The sequence below is a fragment of the Ursus arctos genome, unplaced genomic scaffold (genome assembly GCF_023065955.2).
Source record: "Ursus arctos isolate Adak ecotype North America unplaced genomic scaffold, UrsArc2.0 scaffold_19, whole genome shotgun sequence".
In the NCBI taxonomy this organism is placed as follows: domain Eukaryota; kingdom Metazoa; phylum Chordata; class Mammalia; order Carnivora; family Ursidae; genus Ursus; species Ursus arctos.
This window is the reverse complement of record NW_026622863.1, coordinates 35,812,830-35,835,814: the sequence shown is the minus strand read 5'-3', so window position 1 is coordinate 35,835,814 and position 22,985 is coordinate 35,812,830. Positions and strand designations below refer to the sequence as shown.

Here is a 22,985-nt window from a genome sequence, read left to right as displayed (position 1 = left end):
TTAAATTTAAATTTAAAATGTTAATTAAAATTAAAATTAAATTGTTAATGTTAAATTGATACATAGAAGTGATATTTTTAACCCAAAAGCCTGAAAGTTTCTTCTGAGCAAAAGGGGCAGTTTGAATGTCTTTTATTTATTTCAGTCAAAAAATGGTGCAGAACAGACTTCAACCGTGAAGCTCCCAATTAAGGTGAAGATAATTCCTGCTCCTCCACGGAGCAAGAGAGTTCTCTGGGACCAGTACCACAACCTCCGCTACCCCCCCGGCTACTTCCCCAGGGATAACCTGAGAATGAAGAATGACCCTCTGGACTGGTAAGCAGCCACCAGCTGCCACGCTTATACTAGTCCTCCCACAGCAGGATGTTCCTGACCGATGTTCGTGACCACCGAGCTCGTCCTCGATTGCTCTCTTTCCTTACTACTGTTAAGTCAGTCAGCAGACTTTGTCAGTTCTGCCTTCACAGTGTGTCCCAAGTGCTGCCCTAGCTGGCTGCTGCCGCCTCTGCTCCCCTCCCCACACAGGCCATTGTCCTTGCTTGCCTGGACGGCAGCCTCCTGGCCAGTCTCGCTGTTCCCCTAAAGTTCATTCTCCATGCAGCAGCCCTGGTAATCTTAAAAAGCAGGAATTCGAGCACACTTGGTCTAAAGCTCTCCAGTGGCTGCCTCTCCAGACTTCTTCTCATGCCGGACTCCCTGGTATGTCCTGCTCCACTCTCCAGACCCTGCCCCATGCTGCCCCTCAGCCAGCCCTCCTGGCTTGCCCTCCAGGGCAGCTGGCTTGGCTTCCTCTTGGCCTGCACACCAGGCTCATTGCGGCCCTCTGTAAGTACTGGAGTTTGGACCTAATGCTGGAAGTGGGGTGAAAGGAGCCTTGAAAGATGGGGGCAGGACACTTAGAGGCATGATGGGTTCTTCATGAAGATGTCTCTGGAAGGCTCGGACCAGAGGCAGGGGGAGAGGAGTGGTGAGAAGTTGGTAGGCCAAGGTGTAAGGGCCACGTCCTGGAGAGGCGCATGGGCTCAGCCCTGCGGGGGAGCTGGCTCTGGTGGGTTGGAGGGAGGGGGCCCCTGGGGCTTTCATGGGGCGCTTGGCTAGGGGCTCACGTAGAGGGTACAGTGGGAAAATGAGTATGTTCAGGGGGAAAAGCGATGGGAAGGTGATCTGTGTCTGTGCTGCATGGTTGACGGGGTCACTAGCCGCTGCGGCTGCCCCAGCGCCTCTGCATTCCTGTGCCAGCTCTTGGTGGTTGCTTTCCACGTCTGCCACCGCTAACGGGACGCTTCAGGGCACTTTGCAGAGCAGCGCTTTGGCCACTCCTTCTCATCGTGTCTGCTTCGAGCCCGTGCCATATGCGTGATTTCCCGGTATCACCCGATTTACGTGCAAGCCCAGAGAACACTGGTCTGGAAAGGCTGACTTCCGTGTGGCAGGCTGGACCCCCCAGGCCTCTGCCGGCGGTGAGCCGCGATCCTTTGAGGCGGCCGTTTTCAGAAGCCAGCTGTGTGGCTCGCTGAGCCCTCGTCACGAGCAGAGATGGGTCATCCTAGTGCGGAGCTTACTGTGTTTCAGGAATGGTGACCATATCCACACCAACTTCCGGGACATGTACCAGCACTTGAGAAGCATGGGCTACTTTGTTGAAGTCCTCGGCTCCCCTTTCACGTGCTTTGACGCAAGTCAGTATGGTGAGTAGCCACAGGTGCTGGCCAGGTGTCCTTCCTGCCAGGGCGCGTGTGGGGACCATTGGAAAGAGGAACCGCAGTGTGACCGAGAGGCAGTGAGGGAGTGGGTGCAGGGCCTCCCTGTCTTGTGGAACTGCAGCCAGGCTGTGAAGCGCAGTGACACACGTCGCTGTCCGGTGGTGACAATGGTAACCTTCGGAGAAGTGGGACACTGGCAGACTAGGGACAAGGATACTTGGCATTTTTATGTATTTATTTTAATTAAAAGAAACTAGCGCTGCATTTTGCTGCTTCTCCAGTGAGTGACATCTGTGTACCTGGGTGTCACACATGAAAGAGGCCAGCAATGTTAATAGGTGACTGTGCTTTGGGACTCTGGTCCTCTGTCTTTCACCCCCTTCCAGAGGGGCACGGGGGCCACAGACCAAAATATTAGAAGCTGGAGCTTGAGACGTGGACACCACTTGAAAGACTGTGTTTCTGAAGCCGCGAGTCCTGCGGTTGAGAGGCACAGGCTCTGACCGCCGGCCCTCCGTCCCTCAGGAACTTTGCTCATGGTGGACAGCGAGGAGGAGTACTTCCCCGAGGAGGTTGCCAAGCTGAGGAGGGACGTGGACAATGGCCTTTCACTCATTGTCTTCAGTGATTGGTACAACACGTCTGTCATGAGGAAAGTCAAGTTTTACGACGAAAACACGAGGTACTGATAGGAGTTGGTATTTGATAAGAAATTTGGCTTTTTGAGAATTAAATTCTGCCTGGCGAGTACTTAAGAGGACTGGTCCGAAGGTGGTCCTTCCGTTGCCAGAGACAGGTTCAGACACTGGGCTGGAGCAGGCTCCCTCTCCCCAGCAGTGAGGTTGCCGAGAGTTGCTCGTACAGTAAGCAGAGTGCTCCTTGATCCCAGGTATCGTCTTCCCTTGTTGATCTTAGATACTTGAGCTGTAGGTTCCTCCCATCTCGCTGTTGTTGAATCTATACAAATGTAAGTGGAAGAAAGGAACCTTTGTTTAAAGGAACCTTCTAGTAGATGAGTTATCGATAAGGATTCCCAGTGTTTTATGAATGTATCATTATAATATATTTTGAATTTTTTTCCTCAGAGTCTGTGAGTTCAGCTTTAAAGACTTCTTTCTCTCTTCACGGACCCTCTCGAGGTCTAGGCTCTATAGCTGTGTGTTTGTATGCACACGGCGCCTTGTGTGAGGTGAATTTAGCTTTGATTCATTCCGCACGCTGGCTGAGGCATGTGCTGTGTATCACCACTCAAACCCAGACAGGCGGTTTCAGCTGAAGCCTTAGTGTGCACGGGCTGGCCTCTGGCAGGAGATCTTCAGTTTTGTCATGAAAAGACTGCGTGTGTGTGTGTGTGCGTGTGTGTGTGGCGGGGGTGGGGTTTCAGCACCTCACAACCAGTGCCCCTTGTTTCTTCCACAGGCAGTGGTGGATGCCGGACACCGGAGGGGCTAATGTCCCTGCTCTGAACGAACTGCTCTCTGTCTGGAACATGGGGTTCAGCGATGGCCTATATGAAGGGGATTTTACTTTAGCAAACCATGACAGTAAGGTTTCGTTTGTTCTTTAATAGGGCACATTATCTCAGGATGCAAGAGCATAAGCCACATGTCTTTGAAGTCAGGGTTTCCAAGGGAGAGGCTGGTGTGGTTTCCAGAGAAGTAGGGTCTGTAGGCAGAACCCGTCAGCATCTTCAAAAAGGACATCTATAGTAAAGCTGTCGTTTTGTCCAGATTCTTAAAATGAGAATCTTTTCTGCGGGCATTCCTAATCTTGGTGCCACCTGTCAGGTTCTTTATGTCACTCACGTGTTCCCAGAGAGGAGATCGCTCGCAGGTCCCTGATTTATGAAATTCTGTTCATGAAATCACTTGCATGTCTCATTTAAGAAGTTTCCCTGAGCATTATTGTTACCACCTCTGCTCGTCCTGCCTGAAAGCTCTGACTTCTGAGGTCTATTCAGTCAGAGACCTCGCATTAGTAGCATTTTTTAGCTTGAATTTGGGGGTGATTACTTGTCGTTTAAGTGTGAACAGGCAGTAACAGCATCCTTTGTCTTAAAATTAAAAACAGTGTTAGAAAAACTGTCTTACATAAAGACTGAATTTTAGGTGAATCAGTAGCTGTTGATCAAGTGTTGAGTATTTCTACCTTCTCGTAACTCTGAATAACTACTTTCTTTAGTGTATTACGCATCAGGGTGCAGCATTGCTAAATTTCCAGAAGATGGCATAGTGATAACACAGACTTTTAAAGACCAAGGTAAGGAATGCTGTTTTGGTTTCCTCCCTTTTTTTTTTTTTTTAATAACCATTTTATTTGCATATAATTCACATTTACTCTTCTTTTTTTAAGAAATGGGTTTTTTTTAAACACTTACTCTTTTAAGGTGTACAGTTCCATGATTTTTCATGTTCACAGAGATGTACAGACATTGCTATTATCTGCTTGCAGAACGTTTTCATCACCCTGTATCCTTTAGCAGTTTTGTGTTTTTAAAAAGCTTGCTGTAATACCATTTGTATGGTACTTGCTTTAGGCAGGACTTCTGGCTGGTGGCTCTGGGGGCTGCAAAGATAGATAATTTGAATATATGTGGATAGATAACTGATCACTGCAAAATAAATAGAATTCCTTCAGGAGAGCAGCTGTTGAATCTTTGTAGATTTTTTTAACTACCTTCAGAGTTGCTTGAAGTTTGTTACTATTTGTTAATTGTTTTGCTTCTATCGTTGCCAGATCACTAAAATTTTAGAAAAACGTTGACCATGTTTTACAGTTCTTAACTGTGTAATGAATACTAATTGCAGAGCCATCTCTTAACATTCCCTTAAGAATTTGAAGGAAAGAGGGGTGCCCGTCTGGCTCAATCGGTGGGCCGTGTGACTCTTGATCTTAGGGTTGTGAGTTCCGGCTCCACTTTGGGTGTAGAGATTACTTAAAATCTTTAAAAAATTAAAAAAAAGAAGGAAAAAGAATTTGAAGGAAAGAAAGGTCTCCCCTTGCAGTTTTGCTTCTAATGAGGGTTGCTATTTTCTATAACTGGAAGTTAGGGACAGTTTCTTTGTTTAAAAATGACAAGAAAGCAGAATTTCTCTGTCATCTTTTTGCATTTATACTATAGAATTTATTTTTTTATTACCTAGTGTGATTATTTTCCCTTCGTCAAGGCAAGGTCAGTAAATAGATCTGTGTTCTTAAGGTTGTCTTCTAACTTTAGGCACGTCAGTAATTGTGTGTTCCCAGTCACTAGGCACGCTTTACCATGGGCTAGTGATTCTTTCTGGAATCTGTTTCTCCCAGGGCAGCGTGGTTTCTGGTGCGGGTGCGAGAGTAGCGATCTCGTTGTTGACTTGTCGCTGCCTGGTTTTGGGGGCTAGGGGGATCACTGTAGATTTCAAGGTGCCTTTTTTACTGTTCTGGTGAAAATAAAAATTAGTTACCTTGAAGTTCTTTCTAAGGGGCTTTTTTTATTTCCACAGAGTCTTTAAGTTGAATTATCTTTTGGGTACAAAATAGGAATTTGAAAATCTGGGTTTATGCTGGATCAAGTGGGACCCTTTTGTCAGATTCAAACCTCAGACAAACAACGAGGCCGCGTGGCAATGCAACACGCACTTGCCTCGTTTCATCTGTTCTTCTCTGTCTTTCCCTCCAACAAGGAGAATCTTATTTTCTCTTCCACTTAGTTCCTGGTGGGATTATCCATAGGGAGCAGGAAATGCCGGATGTTTTTAGCCACAGACGGTGTAGATGTTACCAGCACGGTAAACACCGTGCAGAAAACGTGCGTCCTGTCCAGTGCGGAGGAGAGTATTGGCTTCAGGGCTAGCCTCGTAGGTTGTATGGTGCTCTCACTGGCAGTGGCTGCTCGAGGCGTTGATGCGTTTTTGACTTCTTGATTTGTTTAACACTGTGAACTGTGTCATTTGATTGGGCAGAGGTAAGAGGACTCCACTGTTGGAACATTTGTAATTGTGAGACAAATGCAACAGGTGTCTTAAATCTAAATTTAAAGTATGTGGGCATCAGTTTTAAAAATTAGTTATATTTATCATCGCTTTTAATAATAAAATGCAAAGCGTAGGTATATGTTACCAAATCCACAAAGGTACCTGTGTGTAGCGAGAGCTGCCGGGCCGGCGGCCCCATGTGAACGGCAGCCCCAGGACATAGGCCTTTCAGCAGAATCAGAGGGGACATAAATGTGTATTTTCAGGATTAAAAATACTATGTACCACCATTTCAAGTGAAAATATAAGAGGATGGCATGGAAATGTGGATATACACGTAAGTGTGTTTTGCTAAAACCAAATTAATGGCACTTAAGGGGCGCCTGGGTGGCTCAGTCGTTAAGCGTCTGCCTTCGGCTCAGGGCGTGATCCTGGCGTTCTGGGATCGAGCCCCACGTCAGGCTCTTCCGCTGGGAGCCTGCTTCTTCCTCTCCCACTCCCCCTGCTTGTGTTCCCTCTCTCACTGGCTGTCTCTGTCTCTGTCAAATGAATAAATAAAATCTTTAAAAAAAAAAAAAAAAAAAAAATGGTACTTAAGATGTTTTCCTATTGTGAAAGTTTGCACCGTTGTGACTGAATATTAGATTTTACTGTGATTTTGTTTTGTCAAGTAGCAATTGGAAAATCATTTTATTCCTCAACAACAAAAAATAATTCATTCCTCAACATTTTTGTTTTTGTTGTGGTATTATTTTAGGATTGGAGGTTTTAAAGCAGGAAACGGCAGTTGTTGAAAATGTGCCCATTTTGGGACTTTATCAGATTCCAGCTGAGGGCGGAGGCCGGATTGTGCTGTACGGAGACTCCAACTGTTTGGACGACAGTCACCGACAGAAGGGTGAGGGCTGGGGGTGTGGCCACAGAGCGGCTTGGGCTTCTGACCAGTGTACAAACCCTTCGTTCCCCCTTGTCTGTGCAAAGGCACTGGTGCGGTGCTGGAAGATACAGGGCCTGCCACTGTGTGCCCGATGTGCCCGGGCAAGTCCCCCATGGCTTTGGCTGTGTGGCACCTTCGCTCGGTGTCTAAATCTGGACACATGGAGCAAGCCGAACCAAACTGTGTGTACAGGCTGCACTGCCCTCCCCGCCGTGCCGCTGTCCTCATGCGGGCGGAGGCCGGACTGTCGCGTTTCAGTGGAGAGGCTCTCTGCCTGGCTCTGCCCGCCCCCACATCCCCCTCTGGAGTCTGTACGTCCTGGGCGCTGCTGTGTGGGGTGCCCTTCCCAGGTCGGATCCACTCTTCCTGGAGGGCCAGCGCTTGGCTCTCCTCCCAGACTTGGAAATTTGGCTGTTGTGAGCCGTCCTTAGTGGGGGCGTTCAATATCCTCGTCGGGCGTGGGGGGAGCTCGCAAGGGGGACTGATCCTTGGCATTCCTCTGCTTTTTCGCTATCTCTCAACACATACTCCAAATTTGGGGTTTTAAGCCTGGACACAAACTGTTTCTTTCTCATTTTGTGAAGGAGGACATGGGATATGAAAGTGATGCATCTTTCGGCCTGGTGATGTGCCGACACAGCAGGGTCTAAAGCTCGTCTTCGGGCTCCCTGGAGAACGGGGCCGGGGCCGGGGGCCAGAGCCTCACATTTGCAGATGGGAACCCGGCCCGAGCAGAGAGCGAAGCCACTGGAGCGTGAGCTGGGAGCTGTGTGTCTCTCTGAGTGAAGTTGAGCTTGACTAAATTCCCAGCATTTTGTATAAATCCTTAGAATATGATTGGTCTTTTTAAAAAGGTTAAAGTGACAGTTGAAAGAAGATTAGTGTTTTATTTCCATAGAGATTTTCTTTTAAGACTGGAGATCTCCTGGTAAGAGTCTTTATTAAAATTTTAAATGCCTGAGAGGACTGTCCTGGTTCTAAATCTCGCGGCGGTGCTTCAAGCACGCGGCCAGAGTGCCCTTAAGCGAGCGAAGTGCTTGCTGGCGACGTATGTCGGCGGCCTGTCCGGTCCCGGCTGGTGGCCGTGGGAATGCAGTGGCAGACATGGACAGAACCCATGTGAGGCAGTGGGTCTAGGTTTACAGATGCTGAAGCATCTCAGTGTCCTGATGAGAGGACCCTCTGTGTCGGTCTGTGATGAGGGCTGTCGGCTGCAGCCCAGCGCCTGGACGTCTGCCGGGTCCCTCAGAATGACCGTTTCCTGTTCCTGTATGTTGCGTAGGGCCCGCTGGTCCAATTACTAGACTTTGCACTTGTACTGACCTTGAACTCACTTGCCAGTGGAGTGCACACAAGGTCCTGGCTCACCCCTCGAAGTGTAGATCCAGATCCTTCCCCAGTACAGCCTCCGGGAGTTGGCAGAAGCTCTGGTGCCCTGTTCTCTGGGCGATTCTTTGCTCCATGAGTGTCACGTGGTGGCCATCCCTGAGTGGACTCCGTTCTGTCCTCATCATGAGGGGCCCAGAGCCATGTGGCACTCGGGCAGCCTGTCCAACCCAGCACCCAGTGGCACTGACCCACCTGAGTCCTGGGGCCGGGAGTGAAGCCCACAGTCAGGTCCCGTGTGTCATGCTGGTCTTTGTGGGCTGGCGCTGACTGTGGAGGATGTGCGTGTCTCAAGAATAGGTGATCTCGCCTCCCATTTCTCCTCATTCGAGGGGCTTTCGTTTTCCTGTAGGGATTCCTTAAAAATACTCAGATCCCTAAACAGCATGCCCGTTGAACCCACAGACTGCTTTTGGCTCCTGGATGCGCTCCTCCAGTACACGTCCTATGGGGTGACGCCTCCCAGCCTCAGTCATTCCGGGAACCGGCAGCGCCCTCCCAGTGGAGCCGGCTCGGCCACTCCAGAGAGGATGGAAGGTGAGTGAGTGTGGGGGGCGCTTGGCTGCTTCAGGAGGCCATTGTGCCTGCTGGAAACAGAGCCTATTGGCGAGCCCCCGGCTGTTCTCCTAGGAATAGAAAGGACGCGCACTCCAAGGTCCTCGCACTGCCCTGAGTTAGCATGTATCGTCCCCTCTCATAGATGGAGCCCTGGCTCCTGCGGTTCTGTGGGTAGAAGGGCCAGCATTTCTGAGCACTTACCAAGTGCCAGGCACACAGATCACCTCCCCAGGGCCTCTCAGAGCTCTGGGAAAATAGATACCGTTCTTTCCAGTTCACAGATGAAGAGACAGGAGTTGAGAGGTGTAACTGGTCGAGGTCACTGGGTGGTGAGCCGTGGTGACCTGCGGCCTAGCCCACTGTGTGTGAGGCAGGGCTGGCCTGCGTGCGCTCAAGGCTGGATTGCTCAGGTCCTCACTGCCGGGACCACCAGAAGCATAGTGTGAGCCGCAGATAAAATTCTAAATCTTCCAGTGGCCGCGCTAAAAAAAGTAAAAAGAAACAGGTGAAATTCATTTTAGTGAAGTTCTTTGGCCCCGTAGACCAAAATATTGAAACGTGACACTCAACCCCTTTCAGTTGCTCAGTACCCATACATGGCTACAGTCCTGGACAGCGCAGGTCTAGAAATAAATTTTGAACTTTGAAAGTGCACATTTTTTTTTTTTTTTGCTTGAGAATACTCCAGAAGAGAAAGCTTTTCTTCCTGAAGCATATCTACAGGTTAGAGTCCTCGAGTATAGCCTTGTGTGTGGAAATGTGGTCAGTACGGCCATGCGTATGGTGTGGCCACTTTAAAGGCAGTGGCCCTTCTGTTCTGTTCACTCATGGTGAGCAGTGAACACACGTCCCCCCGGGGGGCACCGGTCAGTGCTTGCACCTGAAGCTCCTGGGAGTCAGGTTAACAGGGCGCGTGGCGGGCCTGTTGGCAGGAAAACAGACAGGCTGAGGCCCCTCAGTTGTCTCCGTGCGTCTTCCTAACAACCATGGTTTTGTGTCGCTGGCGTTGCTGCCGCCCCAGGGAACCACCTGCACCGGTACTCCAAGGTCCTCGAGGCCCGTCTGGGAGGCCCGGAGCCTCGGGCTCTGCCGGCCTGTCCGCACCTGTCATGGGCCAAGCCACAGCCTTTAAACGAGACGGCTCCCAGGTTAGTGCCTTCCTGTGCTTTTCCACTCCTTCTGCGGGGTTTGTGATTCATTACTCTTTTTTTATAAGAGAGAATGGAATTTTACTGACATCATTATCAAATCATCAGATCTTCCAGCTTGTCATTTTGTGATGTTATTTAAGTCAGTGAGCCCCCATGTCGACCTTTAGATTGATGCTCTCTGGTGGTACCTGCTAAAGAAGTGCTTGGGGTGATTAGCGTTTTGTTAGGCTTGCTTGATTCTTGCTTGAAAAGCTGCGCTCTGACAGTGCTGTCACTTGAGCAGAAGCTCTGACTCCTCTGGTATGGGGTTCGAGAGTCGAGTGCTCCCTGTTTGTGATGCAGATTCTGAGACGCTGACAGGTTCTTCCAGCAGCCCGGGGGGCTGCAACTGCCGGAGGTGTGCGTTCCCACTGTGGCCTGGCCGCGCGTGTCTGTGCCCTTCCCCCCGGTCCCCGTTGCCCCTGTGTGCATGGTGTCCGGACGCTGCCGGTCTGCCTGCTGCTTCACCCCACCGACTCCATCGAGCCCTTCCTCTGCGCCTTACTCCTGCTGTTTCTTCCAGGCACTGCGGCTAGCTGAGCATGCTGCTTCCCGTGTTTTCTCCCCCTCACTACTCCTCCCTGTTCCTGGCAAGAAGAATGGGGGCTTGTCCTGATTTGGGGTCCTGGCACAGGGAGGCAGGGGCCCGTGTTGCAGGACAGCTCTCTTTCGAGCGGTGCTGCGGGCAGCTGTCGCCTTCACTGGCAGCACAGCTCACACCTCCTGGCCGGTGGGGCTCCCCACCAGACTGCCCACTTAGTTTGAGTCTCGGTGGGTACAGGCTTTGGTGTGGCTGGGGCTGGGGGTGGCAGGGACAGAGGACTACCGTCGACGCTGTGAGCCACCAGGAGGAGGATGCCCGCACGTCGTGAACAGACTACTCAGTGCTCTGCTCACGGACTGTTCGTCCTCTTGAGAACTCGCTCGGCAGAAGACTGTGCGATTGTAAAGTCTTCACGTCGTCTTTACATCAGCTGTTTCTTCCCGAAACTTTAATTACAGAGTACTTTTCCATTCTAGTTGATATCCCATCATTTAAAAATTTCTGATAAGATTGCATTTTTGCATCCCATTTATTCATAGCCACCCATTATCGGAGCATTCGACCAGATTTTCATTCTAGCTGTGGTCAGCAGTTCCTATTGAGGGGACAGTTAGTTTTGGCCAGAGTTGCCAAAGCCCACTTTTTCCCCACAGTGCTGTTTGGGCCTCAGAAGCAGATAAGGCTGTCCTTGGTCCTTATGCGTGCCTGTGTCAGGAGTCTGTCCGCCACCAGCCGGCCATCAGGGATGGCATACAGCGCCTGGGAGTTGGCGTCAGCCAGCACTCTCAGGAACTGCTCTTAACATGCCCATCAGGCTCTTCCTTACCTCACACAAAGCATCTTGTTGAAAATTACTTTCAGTCCCCAGAGACCTACAGCTGGGTCGCAATTCTGAAGCTGAGAGATCTGAGACCATGTCAGACGGCTCCAGACGGTCGTGGAAAAGCCTGGTGTCTTTCAGTCCAGTGCTGAGCACAAGTTTCTGTCTGTCTCTGAAATGACCCCTTTCTCGGTTTCGTTGTTGGGCATCAGGTGTCCTCAGAGCATTCACAGGAGTGTGACACCCGAGAGGAACCCGTGGGTGGGGTGACCCCTCTGTCTTTCTGTTGGAGTGTCACGAACTTCTCAGACTGAAACATAGTGTGTGGTTTTCCACGATTGGTCACCTGGAAAATGCCATTGCCAGATACTTACATTCTGGAGCAGGATCTCATGTCAGAATTAAAGCACAGCCCCGCATCTGTTCAGCTGCAGGGCGGAGAGCTCATCCGGCCTGGATTTCATAACTTCACCTCGTCAGTTTAATTTCCAGAGGATGACACTGAAGCGGAAAGTTAAACCCTGTAGTCAGGACAGGTGGTCGCGCTCACCGGCATCTTCCAAGCAGCTGCCCAGCTGCAAGTAGGCGAGAGTAGTTTCTCTCTTCGCTGCGCAGAAAGCGCCTTCTCAGACTCGGGGTCGCCCCATGCCCCTTCACCCCAGGTGCCGAGAGAACGGAGTCTCTTCGCCTCAGTCGGCCAAAGTACAAGACAAGCCAACAGCTTGTGGAAGAATAAGAAGCAGAAAAGTGGGTTCACAATCAGCAGACACACTGTACTCCTTTCCCCCCGGGTCGGCCAGAGCAGGCTTCTGTCGGCCTCTTTGCACTCTGCTCTCATCAAGGCGCCCCTGCCCCAAGCTTCCGCTGCTCTGTGCAGCCTGTTGGTCTCTCCATTCTTCAGGTATGGTCCTGAAATGTTGGGGTCTCAGAATCAGAAACGAGAATAGCAGTGCTACTGCTGTAGTGAGGCCAGCACATTCACAGAGCGGACATGTTTCCTTTCTTCCTCGTCCTGGCCCAGCAGGCAAGGCTGATGCTCATTCCCACGGTTTGCTTCTCTTGACTGCTCCGCTGTTACTGGTTTATGGGTCTGCCTCATCGTCCCTGCTCGTGGTGGCGTCCTTGAGGACAGAGAGGATGTCTGGTTCCCAGCACCCTTGCTGGTCCGCATTCATCGGAAAGCAGGCTCCGCCGGCTATGGTGCCTTGTGGCAGAGACGTCCACACACCATCCCGCCAGCCTCGGAGCCCTGAGCCCCAGCTTCAGCTCCTGTCCTCAGGCTCCTTTCAGAGGTTAATGTGTGGTTTCCTCTCCCACTGCTTGGTGACGTGTCCAGTGTAAGCAGAAGCAGGCTCTGTGGGGCCTGTGAGGAACACAGTAGAACTGACCTCTACTCACAATACTCAGATCTCATGCATATGGACTTGACATTTCTGTCTTGGGACCTAGAAGCTGTCACTAGTGTTGCTATGCATTTGGGCTTGGGCAGGTGTCAGTGGAACATCACTTCACCGTTCTCTTTAAATAACATTTTTATTTCTTAGACATTGGCTAAGCATCATAGGCTAGTACAATTGCTTATTTTTATTTTCTTTTAATCCATTTTTTATGAAGTAATCTTTGGAAACATCAGAAGCTGCTCTCCATCGACCTGGACAAAGTGGTATTACCCAACTTCCGATCGAACCGCCCTCAAGTGAGACCATTGTCTCCTGGAGAGAGCGGTGCCTGGGACATTCCTGGAGGTCAGTTCTTAGGTGCTTCAATGTGCTTGACCCTACTCTGGTTTGTTCTGGTGCTTCCCTGTCCCCCGCAGGGTGGGCCAGATGCTCCTGTCTTTGCCTTCCCGGGAGCATCTGGTCCAGGCTTTGTGGTGCGAATCAGCGAAGCCAGAAGTGGGCCTAAAGGATTAACACACCGTTGTTGCCTTCAGAACATTCTCCCCTGATTTTCAAATTTGAAGTTCTTTCATGATAGCCAGGTGTTACACTTAAAATTCTTCTAGTAGAGTAACTTGCACAGTCTTGTCAAAATTCTGCAAAATGTCCCCTCCATGGGCAGTGACTTTTGGCCTGACTCGACTATTTGGCACAGGTTCTCCCTTACCTGAAACGACCGGTATCCGGTCATTCCAGCAAGGCGTGGGCACCAGTTTCCCTCTGGAGATCCCTGTGGTCTTCAAGAGGTTACAGCTCCCCGTGGGATTCCTGGTTCCAGGAGCTGGCGCCATGGCCCTTGTGTTCCAACCCTGGGAACATTGTGTGGTGATGCCAGGCTCCTGAGGGCCTTGCCTGCAGTCATGGTCAGTTCTGGAACCAGGGGTCGTCCAGTTGCCTCTCTTGACTTCTGACCACGTGTCCCATCTGTGGAAGGCTTTCCCAGGAGGGTGGGGGCATGGCCAGCCATCCTTACTCCCTGCCTGACGTCCCCCATCTTCCTCCCACTCAGCTACTCTGACACCAGCACCTCCTCTCCTTCCCAGTGTCCAGACTTGTCCGTCTTCCAACGCACTTAGGGAAACCAAAAGCAGCTCTAGGCACCCCTATCGTCGGTCGTCTGTGACAGAAGGGCCAGTCACGGGCTCCGTCTGAGGTGGGCATAGGGAGTGGAAGGAGCAAAAACCTCACATAAGACAGCCCTCCCACCCCCACTCCCGAGGCCGCTAATCTGAGAATCTCCCATTTGTTCTCTGAATGGCCTGGGTCACTTCACCTAAGGTTTCAAACTGTTATGTTTGCCCCGTAAGCCTCGCTGATGCGGTTAGCTAGCGTTTTGTTTCTGACGAGTCTGCCTCCGAGGCATGGAGGCTGTGGCCGAACAGCTCTGGTGCTCCTAACCGTTGCTGCTGTGCTCTTGCAGGGATCATGCCTGGCCGCTACAACCAGGAGGTGGGCCAGACCATCCCCGTGTTTGCCTTCCTGGGAGCCATGGTGGTCCTGGCCTTCTTTGTGGTGCAAATCAACAAGGCCAGAAGCAGGCCGAAGCGCAGGAAGCCCAGGGTGAAGCGCCCCCAGCTCATGCAGCAGGCTCACCCACCAAAGACCCCTTCGGTGTGACAGCAGACCAGCCGACCGTGAGAGCCAAAGAGAGCCTTCGAGGACGGCCGTGAGGGGCAGCCCACTGGAAAGGGATCACGTCTCCAGCTGCAGCGTCGTCGAGTCTGTCCTCAGTGGGCCTCCCGGGGGCCTGCGGGAGGGGCTCGTGGGTCAGCCTCTGGGGAGACCTCCTGTGGCCGCGGCGCGCACCCAGGGAGGGCTTGGGCAGGCTGGCTGGGGGCTCCTGACCCGAGGGGGCGTGCCGCGTTACACCAGCGAAAGCTCTGACCAAGCTGAACTGTGCTCGTCAAAGGCTATTTTCTATATTTATTGTTGGGAAAAGTCACTTTAAAGACTTGTGCTATTTGGAAGCAAAGCTATTTTTTTTGTCAGTGGAATGCGGTTTTTTACTATGACATCATGAGGAATAACACAGATTCCGTGACCTCCTTTTCGATGAAAGGACAGACTGAGATTTGAAGGAAACTTGCACAGATCTGTGAAACATAGACCTTCGCTTTATTTTTATAAGTATCAACTGCCATCATGTTTTGTAATTTGGGGTCTTGATTTCACCATTGTCGGTGAAGAAAATTTTCAATAAATATGCATTACCTGTATGAAGCTGAAAAGAAGGGTGTAACAGGCTCTTCTTCCACCTGCCCCCTTTCTCCCTGATGACCGCGTGGAACGGGTTCCCAGTGAGTCTGCTGGGCGGCGGGGGTGGGTGGTGGATGTCCGAGCTATAATTCACATACTATAAAATTCTCTGACATGTCCAATTTAGTGGTTTTTAGTATATTCACAAGGTTGTGTAATCATCACCCTTGTGATTCCAGAACATTTCCATCATCCCCAAAACACACTGTTCCCATTAAGAAAGCAAGCTTATTCCTTCCGTCCCACCCCACGGCAGCCCCTCCTGTACCTGGAGGAACCTGGCCCGAACATTTCACATACGTGGAATCGTGCACTCTGTGGCCCGTTGTTTCCGCTTAGCACATTTGTAAGATGCACTCGTGTGGTAGCATGACCAGGACGTCATGCTTTGTCATGGCCGGGCCACCAGTGTGGCGCGTGGAGGGGCTCACTTTGTATACCCTTTCCTCAGTCGGTGGACATCGGGACTGTCCTTTATGGTGCGTAGAAGTACTGATGCTAGGAGTGTTTGTGTGCAGGCTTTTGCATGGACATCAGTTGTCATCTCTGTTGGGTGTGAATACCCAGAAATAAGATCTTAGAGCACCACGTTTACTTTTCTGAGGAACTGCCAAGCTTTCTTGTCCAGAGCGAGCACGCCATTTTGTATTCCCAGCAGCGGGGCACAAGGGTCCCGGGCTCTCCGGTCCTCACCCCGGCCCGTGACCGGCCATCCTTCTAGCACAGCGTGGGTGTTGAGTGTTGTCTTCATTGTGGTCGGGTTTTGCATTTTCCTAAAGACGAATGCTGTTGAACATATTTTCACGTGTTTGTGGGCCATCTGTACGTCGTCTTCGGAAGCGTGTCTCTTTGGATTCAGTTTGTAATTGGGTTTTCTTTATCACGGAGTTGCAAGAGCTGTTCCTGTATTCTAGGTTCAGGTCCCTTATCGGGTATGTGAATTGCAAGTGTTTTTTCTCATTCTGTTGGTTGTCTTTTCACTTTCCTAATTGTCTCCTTTGAAGCATGAAAGTGTCTGATTTTGACGAAAGCCATTTTATCTGCCAGGTGCCATTCATAGGAAATCATGACCTAATCCAAGGGAGTCCATTAATACTTAACCCTTGCCCGTCCAGTCTGTTTCTGTATGCCAGCCGGCTGACCTCAGCCTTCACATTGTGGGTGAAGGACAGACTGACCAGAGGGGCAGAGGCCATGTGGGGTCAGGTGCTGCTGAGGTCCTGGGAAGAAAAAGGCTCAGGCCACGGGCTGAGGGAGAAGTCGCTAAGGCCCACCTCTCCCTGCGATGGGCCATCCTTGGAGGTCACATTGGTGACCTGACTGCACCCTGGCTGCTGTTGCTCCCTGGCTTTGGAGGCATCTGTTAGGTCCGCACAAAGCTCTCTCTGCCCCAAGCAGCCCTGAGGACGTACAGTAGCCCCGTGGTCCTCAGGTGAGCCATGGATCCGAGGGTAGCTTCAGAGTGTCAGAGCCAGGGGTGTGTGCTGTTTGTTGTGGGGCCTTCTGGTCCTGCTGCCTGTCCTCCACAGGTGTGGGCTCACCACCTGCTGCTCTGGGGGTCACAGCCTGTCCTAGTCCACAGGCTCAGTTAGGTCCTGGGAGTGAGGGCATGACCTCGGTGTAAGCCAGCAGGTTGTGGGAGCTGGGACTGGCTGGAACACCCAGGCCTCCTCTTGAGGACAGGACATCTTTCGATTTTTTCCAGAGAAGCCTGAAACCTGGAGTATACTGGCAAATGATTGAATTAGAGACATTTTTTGTGACTTAGACTCTCTCTCCATCTCTGTTGTAAAGTCCTCCTAACACCACAGGCCATGTGGTTGTGGAGTGAAGTTCTGGACCCCAGAGTCTCCATGCCGGCTGAAGGCCGTGGGTACGCTTGTCTCTCTGGGGACTTGGACATCTCCTCCCTGAAAGATGGAACTTGGACCCGGGAGTGTCTCCTGTTCCTGCCTACTGGGAAGGTCCTTCACCTGGCCTTCGAGGTCAGGGTCCACGTGTGTGTCCCTTGCCTTCGGGACTGGCTCTCCTGTTTAGATGGGGTGGACCGTGCCAGCCTGGGATTGAGTGCTCTCATGGCAGCCTCAGTGCACACACGTGTATGGTTTAGGTTTGGGCGTAGGGTCCGTAGGGTCACACGGTTGGGACAGGACAAGAACAGAAAAGTTGTTAGCGTAGCAGGATTTTTAGGGACCACAGCCCCACCAAGGGAACCTGCATGGGGGATGACCGTAGCAAGGTGAAGTTCTGTAGCAACTGTGTGAAGACTCTAGTGGGCCTCTGGGTACAGGGCAGATTCATAGCCGTCCTGGAGCCCTGAGCGTGGAAGGGGGTGTGCCTGGGAGCTGGCAGCCTGTTCTCTGATGTGCCTGCCAAAAAGCACTGTGTTCTTAGACATGTAGCGTATAAAAAAGAAGGTGGATCCTTTGCTTTCTGCCAGCCAGGGGAGTAGTACCAGGAGCTGTGTGCCGGGCTGACCGCGCCAGGTAGACTGTGTGCATGGAGTCTCTCTGCACAGCCGGGGGCCCGGACCCTTGCCCAGAACCACACAGCTGGTGCAGGCAGGATTGAACTGAGCCTGAGCGCCTCGCTTTCGGGACAGTGACGCTAGGCGGATGACTGGATGTGGAGGCCTTGGACAGAACCGTGAGAGGACGGGAGGGGACAAAGGAGTAGGTGAGGCTGAGCTGAGAGAGGTTTTCAGTGGGGAGCGCTTCCCCGGAAAGGGGACAAGGTCTCTGGAGAGAACCAGTTGATGATGGGGTCTGGAAGACTGATGCTGTCTCCTAGAAGAGAGCCCTTGTCGCTGGTTGCACTGGGATGCCCAGGGTCCACCTGGGAGGCATGTTCTGGAGAGGACGTCACCATCCGGGCACAGGTGTCGAACTGCAGCCCTGACTCTAGCCTCAGCCTGCCTGGAGTCCAGTTCCAGCCCAGCCGCTTCCTGCCTGTGGGCCTTCATCAACCCACCATTACCACAGATACATCTGGGTGTCCCCAGGGACCCTGGGGTCCCTGTGAGGGCAGGCTGGGCATGGAGGTTGGGCCCCAGGGCTCTTCCCTAACGTTGTTGTCACTTAGGAGCCAGGCAGGGGTCCTGTCTGCAGGAACCTTGAAGGTACTGTGTGCAGGTGGGCTGGAAATGGGGATGGCTAGGTGCCCTGTCGCCACCCTCAGTCCCACCTGTGTAAGGGGACACGAGGGTCTGAGGTCTTCTTACACGTGCCCGTGTCCATCCTGTGCTCCTACAGGAGAGGGCCCCACGCACGGTGGCCCTGAGGGCACCTGCCCCAGCAGCGAGTGCACACACGCATTGTGTCTGCAGAGTTCTCACCACCGCCCGGCATTGGCCCGGGTCTTGCGTGCATGATGCCACCTGGGCGTCTCAGCCACCTGTGATGCTCTCACGGCCATTGCCCAGGTGAGAAAACCAAGGTGAGACCAGCATCCCAGCCCAGCTCTGGCCTGGGCCTGGGCCCCTTGACGCCAGGCTGCTTCCCCTTTTCCCATGGCAGGAAGGATGCCTACTTACCGGTGATAATGGGGATGCTACTCGGGTTTAGATTTGCTGGACGCAAAGTGGAATCGAAGATTCTTGTGTATAGATTAAGTAGAAAATTCCAGGGAAATAGTAAGATTTTTTTTTCCTTCTTTTTTTTTTTTTTTAATTTATTTATTCAACAGAGATAGAGACAGCCAGCGAGAGAGGGAACACAAGCAGGGGTAGTGAGAGAGGAAGAAGCAGGCTCACAGCAGAGGAGCCTGATGTGGGGCTCGATCCCATAACGCCGGGATCACTCCCTGAGCCGAAGGCAGACGCTTAACCGCTGTGCCACCCAGGCGCCCCTGTTGTTTGTTTGATGGTTGGTACTACTCAGATAGGCAGACATTAACACACAGGATGTTGGTTTCGTTTGCCGGTGACACAGGGCACTGCAGGTGAGTAGTTAGACATACACATTCCTAGGTCTGGCCCCAGACTTAAAATCATTGGCTCCTTGGGAGGAGCTTTGAAACCTGTTTTAAAAGCTCCCCGAGGTAAACAACTACCCTAGGCGTAGACCCAAAAGAATTGAGAACAGGTGTTTGAGCAAAACCTGTGCCTGACCGTTCACAATAGCCAAGAGCTTTCACAACCCAAATGTGTGTGTCAGCAGATGAGCGGATGAGCAGAAAGAAGCACATCCAGACACCAGGACGTTTTTCAGCCACTAAAGGATGACGTACTGATCATGAACCTCGGAAACGTCCTGCCGAGTGAAGGAAGCCAGACACAAAAGGCCACAGATTGTGTGATCGCATGTATGTGAAATGTCCAGGACAGGCGGCTGCAGGGACAGACTGCTGGCTAGCGTGTGGGGCAGGGCGGGTAGTGACCGCTGACAGGTATAGGGCTTTCCTTTGGGGGATGGAATGTTCTGGAACTATGTGGCAGCAGTGGTTGCACAACATTGTAAGTGTGCTGTACACCACCGGACTGTATGCTAAAATGGTGGATTTCATGTTACGTAATTTACCACCAAAACCCCAAATCTCCCCAGGGGCTTCTTGTACCAGGCATGGGGGCAGGGAGGCTGAGGAGCCCAGGGGTCAGGACCCAGGTGACAGACCCTGCAGGGGCCGGGCGCCTTCCTCGCGGTCCTGTTATCAGCCTGCTGTCTGGCTGCTGCAACAGCCCCGCCCCCTCCTTTGGCTTCAAGGGTGCTGTGCCCTCTGTTCACCCAGAGCTGGGTTCTGGGTCCTAAGTCGGGGCACCATCCCCTCATTGTGGGGGTGGGGGCAGCAGCACTTGGCATGGCTTGTGCCCTGGGTTGTGTGTCACCCGGAGGCCCATCCTCTGCCCCGCAGAAGAGACCCTTGCGGTTGAGTGTGGGGCAGGGTGGGTGGGTGGGGGTCTGTGAACCTCCAGCCTCTCTGAGGGGCCCAACCTTCAGAATTCAGGGTGCTGGGTGAATGCATTTCCTGTTGCCACTGTGACAAGTTTCTGTGAGGTTGGGGCTGAGAGTACATTTATTCTCCTATGGTTCTGGCAGTTGGAAAGCCAGAATCAGCCTCGTGGGCTGAAAACAGGTGTGGGCGGTGCTGGTTCCCTCTGGAGGCCTCCGGGAGAACCCGCTTCCCGGCCTTTTCCAGCCTCTAGAGGGGCCTGTGTTCCTCCGGCTCCTGGCCCTTCCTCCACCTTCTAAGTCCTGACCCTGCCTTCTCTCTGACCTCTGACCCCTCCTGTGTCCCTGTGGTAAGGACGCTGTGATGGTATGTAGGGCCCACCTGGCTCATGCAGGACACTCACACCATATCAAGGTCCCTAGTTGTCATCGGCAGAGTCCCTTTCGCTGTGTATGTTCACGTGTTCACAGGTTCTGGGATCAAGATGAGGACATCTTCACGGGCCGTCACTCAGCTGCACACGCTGGGTCTCTGTCCCTGAGCTGTGGTGCGTTTGTGCAAGAGAACTTTGGGTCCATGGTCAACTGCTGTGGGTGGAGCCGCCGTGACCGGCCACGGGCTCCCGTCCTAAGAGCTGAGGCTTCGCTCCTTCAGCGGCTGCTTCACCCCTGCAGGCTTCTGTTAAGCTGCCCGAGGCCCGGGGCCGACGTGGGGGGACACGGGGGCCGTGGGCCGGGGAGCACAGGTGAGGCAGGGTTCCTGCCGCCCAGAACTGTGCTTCTCCAGAGCACCTGAGCAGCTCTCGGGATGCGTGTGGAGATCCGGATACCTGCCCTGTCCCAGAGCACTGTCCCCCGAAGCTCTCAGGGTGAGTCCAGCTCTGGTTCCTTCAGGATTCTTGGGCAGCTGGTGTCCAGAACACTGTCCCAGAAGCTCAGAAGCAGACTGAGGGAAAGACACAGAAATACCAGTAATGGAGTTTGACATGCACTATTCCAGACAATACCTACCGCTCCCTTCTGTGCCGAGAGCACGTTCTCCTGAGTCCTCCCAACAGCCCTGTAGGGTGGGAACTGTGGTGAGCCCATTTCCCAGGTGGTCCCAGTGAGGCGCAGAGCCAGTGCACAAGGGGAGCCAGGGACTCCAGCTCCTGGGACCTGCCCTCATCCATCTTCCAGAACTTTCTAATGGGTGTGAGCACAGAGGTCCAGAGAAACAAGCAAGGTCTTTCTCCCTACAGTTCTGAGCCTGTCACGTGACCCATACTCTGTGGCGAAGAGCAGAGCTGGACGCTGGAGAAGAACCGTTGATGACAAGTGCTCCCCTGTTGGGATGACGCAGAAGGGGGACGGCTCCCGCGTGTGGGTACTGGGCCGAACTACCACCTTCCCTGTCTACTGGTCCACCGAGGCGCCAGTGTGCACCCGAGCTGCCCGCCCCCACGGATGGAGCCCCCCAGGGCGCCTCTCTGAAGCCTGGAAAGGTCACACAGCCCTGGGAGGCCGGCAGGGAGTGCATATCAAAGCCTCTCAGAACTAAGAGGTTTTCCTCACTGAGTGGAATTTCACAGCCCAGTGGCCAATTTCTAAGTCATGCGCGTTAATGGGCAGCTAATGAGGTGTCTAGGCAGGGACCTGGAGGTGCCCCAGGCTCCAGAGCCCGGATTAAGAAGTACAAAGCCAGCCGTTGGCGCAGGCGAGGCTCTTGATCTGCTCTCACTGCCTCGGGGTGGATGTGGGGGAGCCGGTCAGAGGTGCAGCTTTTGAGGCTTGAGCCTGGCTGTGGGCTGTGCCCTCCAGCTGCCTGGGCTGCTGCCCACCCTCCACCTGCCGCCCCCAGGTGCCCAGCACCCTCCTCAGGGGGCCGATGACCTCACTGCTTTCCTGGAAAACCTCCAGAAGGAAGAGGTGGGGTTTCAACATCTGGTACAGCAAGAAAGGCCTTTCCCAGGTTCCCGATCCAGGTCTCTACCTTGGGGGACCGCGGAACACGGAGGCCTTCCTGGGACCCCCAGCTGAGCCTTCACAGGGCCACCCTGCTCCCCTGAATGCCTCCTCTCCTCCCTTCACCAAGGGTGCACAGAATTGTCACCTTCCTCCCGGGAGCTCCTCCAGATGCCCCTGCTCCTGGAGCCTCGTGGTCACTCCCCTCCCTTTGGACCGTGGCTGTTTGTCTAGTCCCCATCTCCTCACAGGTCGCCCCTTCCTCTGGAGTGGAGACCTCTTTCACCTCTGACTCCGTCTGAGTCAGTATTTGTCTAATGACTGAGAACACACTCAGACCCCAGATACGTGGGGAGCAGGGTGCTGAATAGTGTGTCCTAGAGCCTGTGGATGTCACACTATATGGAAAAGATGGAGCCTGGAGCCCCAGCAGCTGGACAAGGCAGGATGGGTGACCCCCTGGAGCCTTCGGAGGGAGTGGGGCCCTGCCGACACCTCGGTTTCAGGCTTCCAGCACCCAGAACCGTAAGAGTCTAAAGTTCCATTGTTCTAAGCCCCCGGTTTGTGGCAGTTTGTAGGGCAGCCTCGGGAGACTCCTACATGGGGGAAGCCGTGACCTCTTCCTCTCTTCGGGCATCTGTGTCCATCCTGCTATCTGTCTTGCACACACTCACTTCTTCACTCGGGACTTCCTGTCCTGGGCACTGCCAGTCAGCAGGCTACAGGGGGATGCAGGTTTTGGGATGATACAGCCAGGCCTGAGTCCCAGGCCTGTCCCTAGCCAGCGGTCATGTGCTGAGCGCCTTGCTTTGCCTGCCTGGGCTCAGTGCCTGTCCTGCCTGGAGCATGATGGTGACACCCCCTCGGGATTCGATGTGAGGGCTCAGATGCCTGGCCCCAGCTGTGGGGCCGGGCTCCCCACACTGCTCGCTTGGTGGCAGCCTGAGTGCCACGTGAGACGTGGTCCAGCTCTGCACGTCTGGGCCAACGTCCCAGGTCCCCTTTGCTAACAGGCTGGCCACTCGGCAGGCCCCCTGCTTACTGAACACGCTCTGTGCGGAGCCTGCAAAGGTGTAATCAGTCTGTTGGTGACACACGGATTGAGGCCGTTGGAAACCACACGGAGAAGAAGCCCTTGGCGCTGATCTGGTGTCCGCCAGATAGGACTGATTGGGTGAGGCTCTGGCCCTGGTGATGTTTAACTTCAAGCCGCAGTCCTCAAGAGGTGGTCCCTGCACCAGCTCTGCCGGCCTCACCGGGGAGCAGGTTAGAAATGCAGATGCAGAAATGCATCCGACCCACCGAATGAGAAATGCTGGGCTGTGACACAGCCCTCAATCTGTGTTGTAACACGCCCTCAGGGGCACTC

The 22,985-nt window shown here is 53.0% G+C and overlaps 1 protein-coding gene across 3 annotated transcripts in view; it reads left to right on the top strand.

Annotated features, from left to right (window-relative positions):
* Nucleotides 1–14,758, top strand: part of MBTPS1 (membrane bound transcription factor peptidase, site 1) — a 50,029-nt gene extending 35,271 nt beyond the window's left edge. For all 3 annotated transcript variants that reach the window (XM_026495328.4, XM_057314281.1, XM_057314282.1), the window contains 10 exons: nt 146–318; nt 1,576–1,691; nt 2,232–2,388; nt 3,126–3,250; nt 3,888–3,965; nt 6,414–6,554; nt 8,385–8,516; nt 9,559–9,685; nt 12,706–12,836; nt 13,951–14,758. In XM_026495328.4, the coding sequence (XP_026351113.1) occupies nt 146–318; nt 1,576–1,691; nt 2,232–2,388; nt 3,126–3,250; nt 3,888–3,965; nt 6,414–6,554; nt 8,385–8,516; nt 9,559–9,685; nt 12,706–12,836; nt 13,951–14,147 (1,377 nt within the window). In that variant the 3' untranslated portion in view covers nt 14,148–14,758. The remainder of the gene's footprint in view (nt 1–145; nt 319–1,575; nt 1,692–2,231; nt 2,389–3,125; nt 3,251–3,887; nt 3,966–6,413; nt 6,555–8,384; nt 8,517–9,558; nt 9,686–12,705; nt 12,837–13,950) is intronic.
* The last annotated feature ends 8,227 nt before the right edge of the window (nt 14,759–22,985 follow it).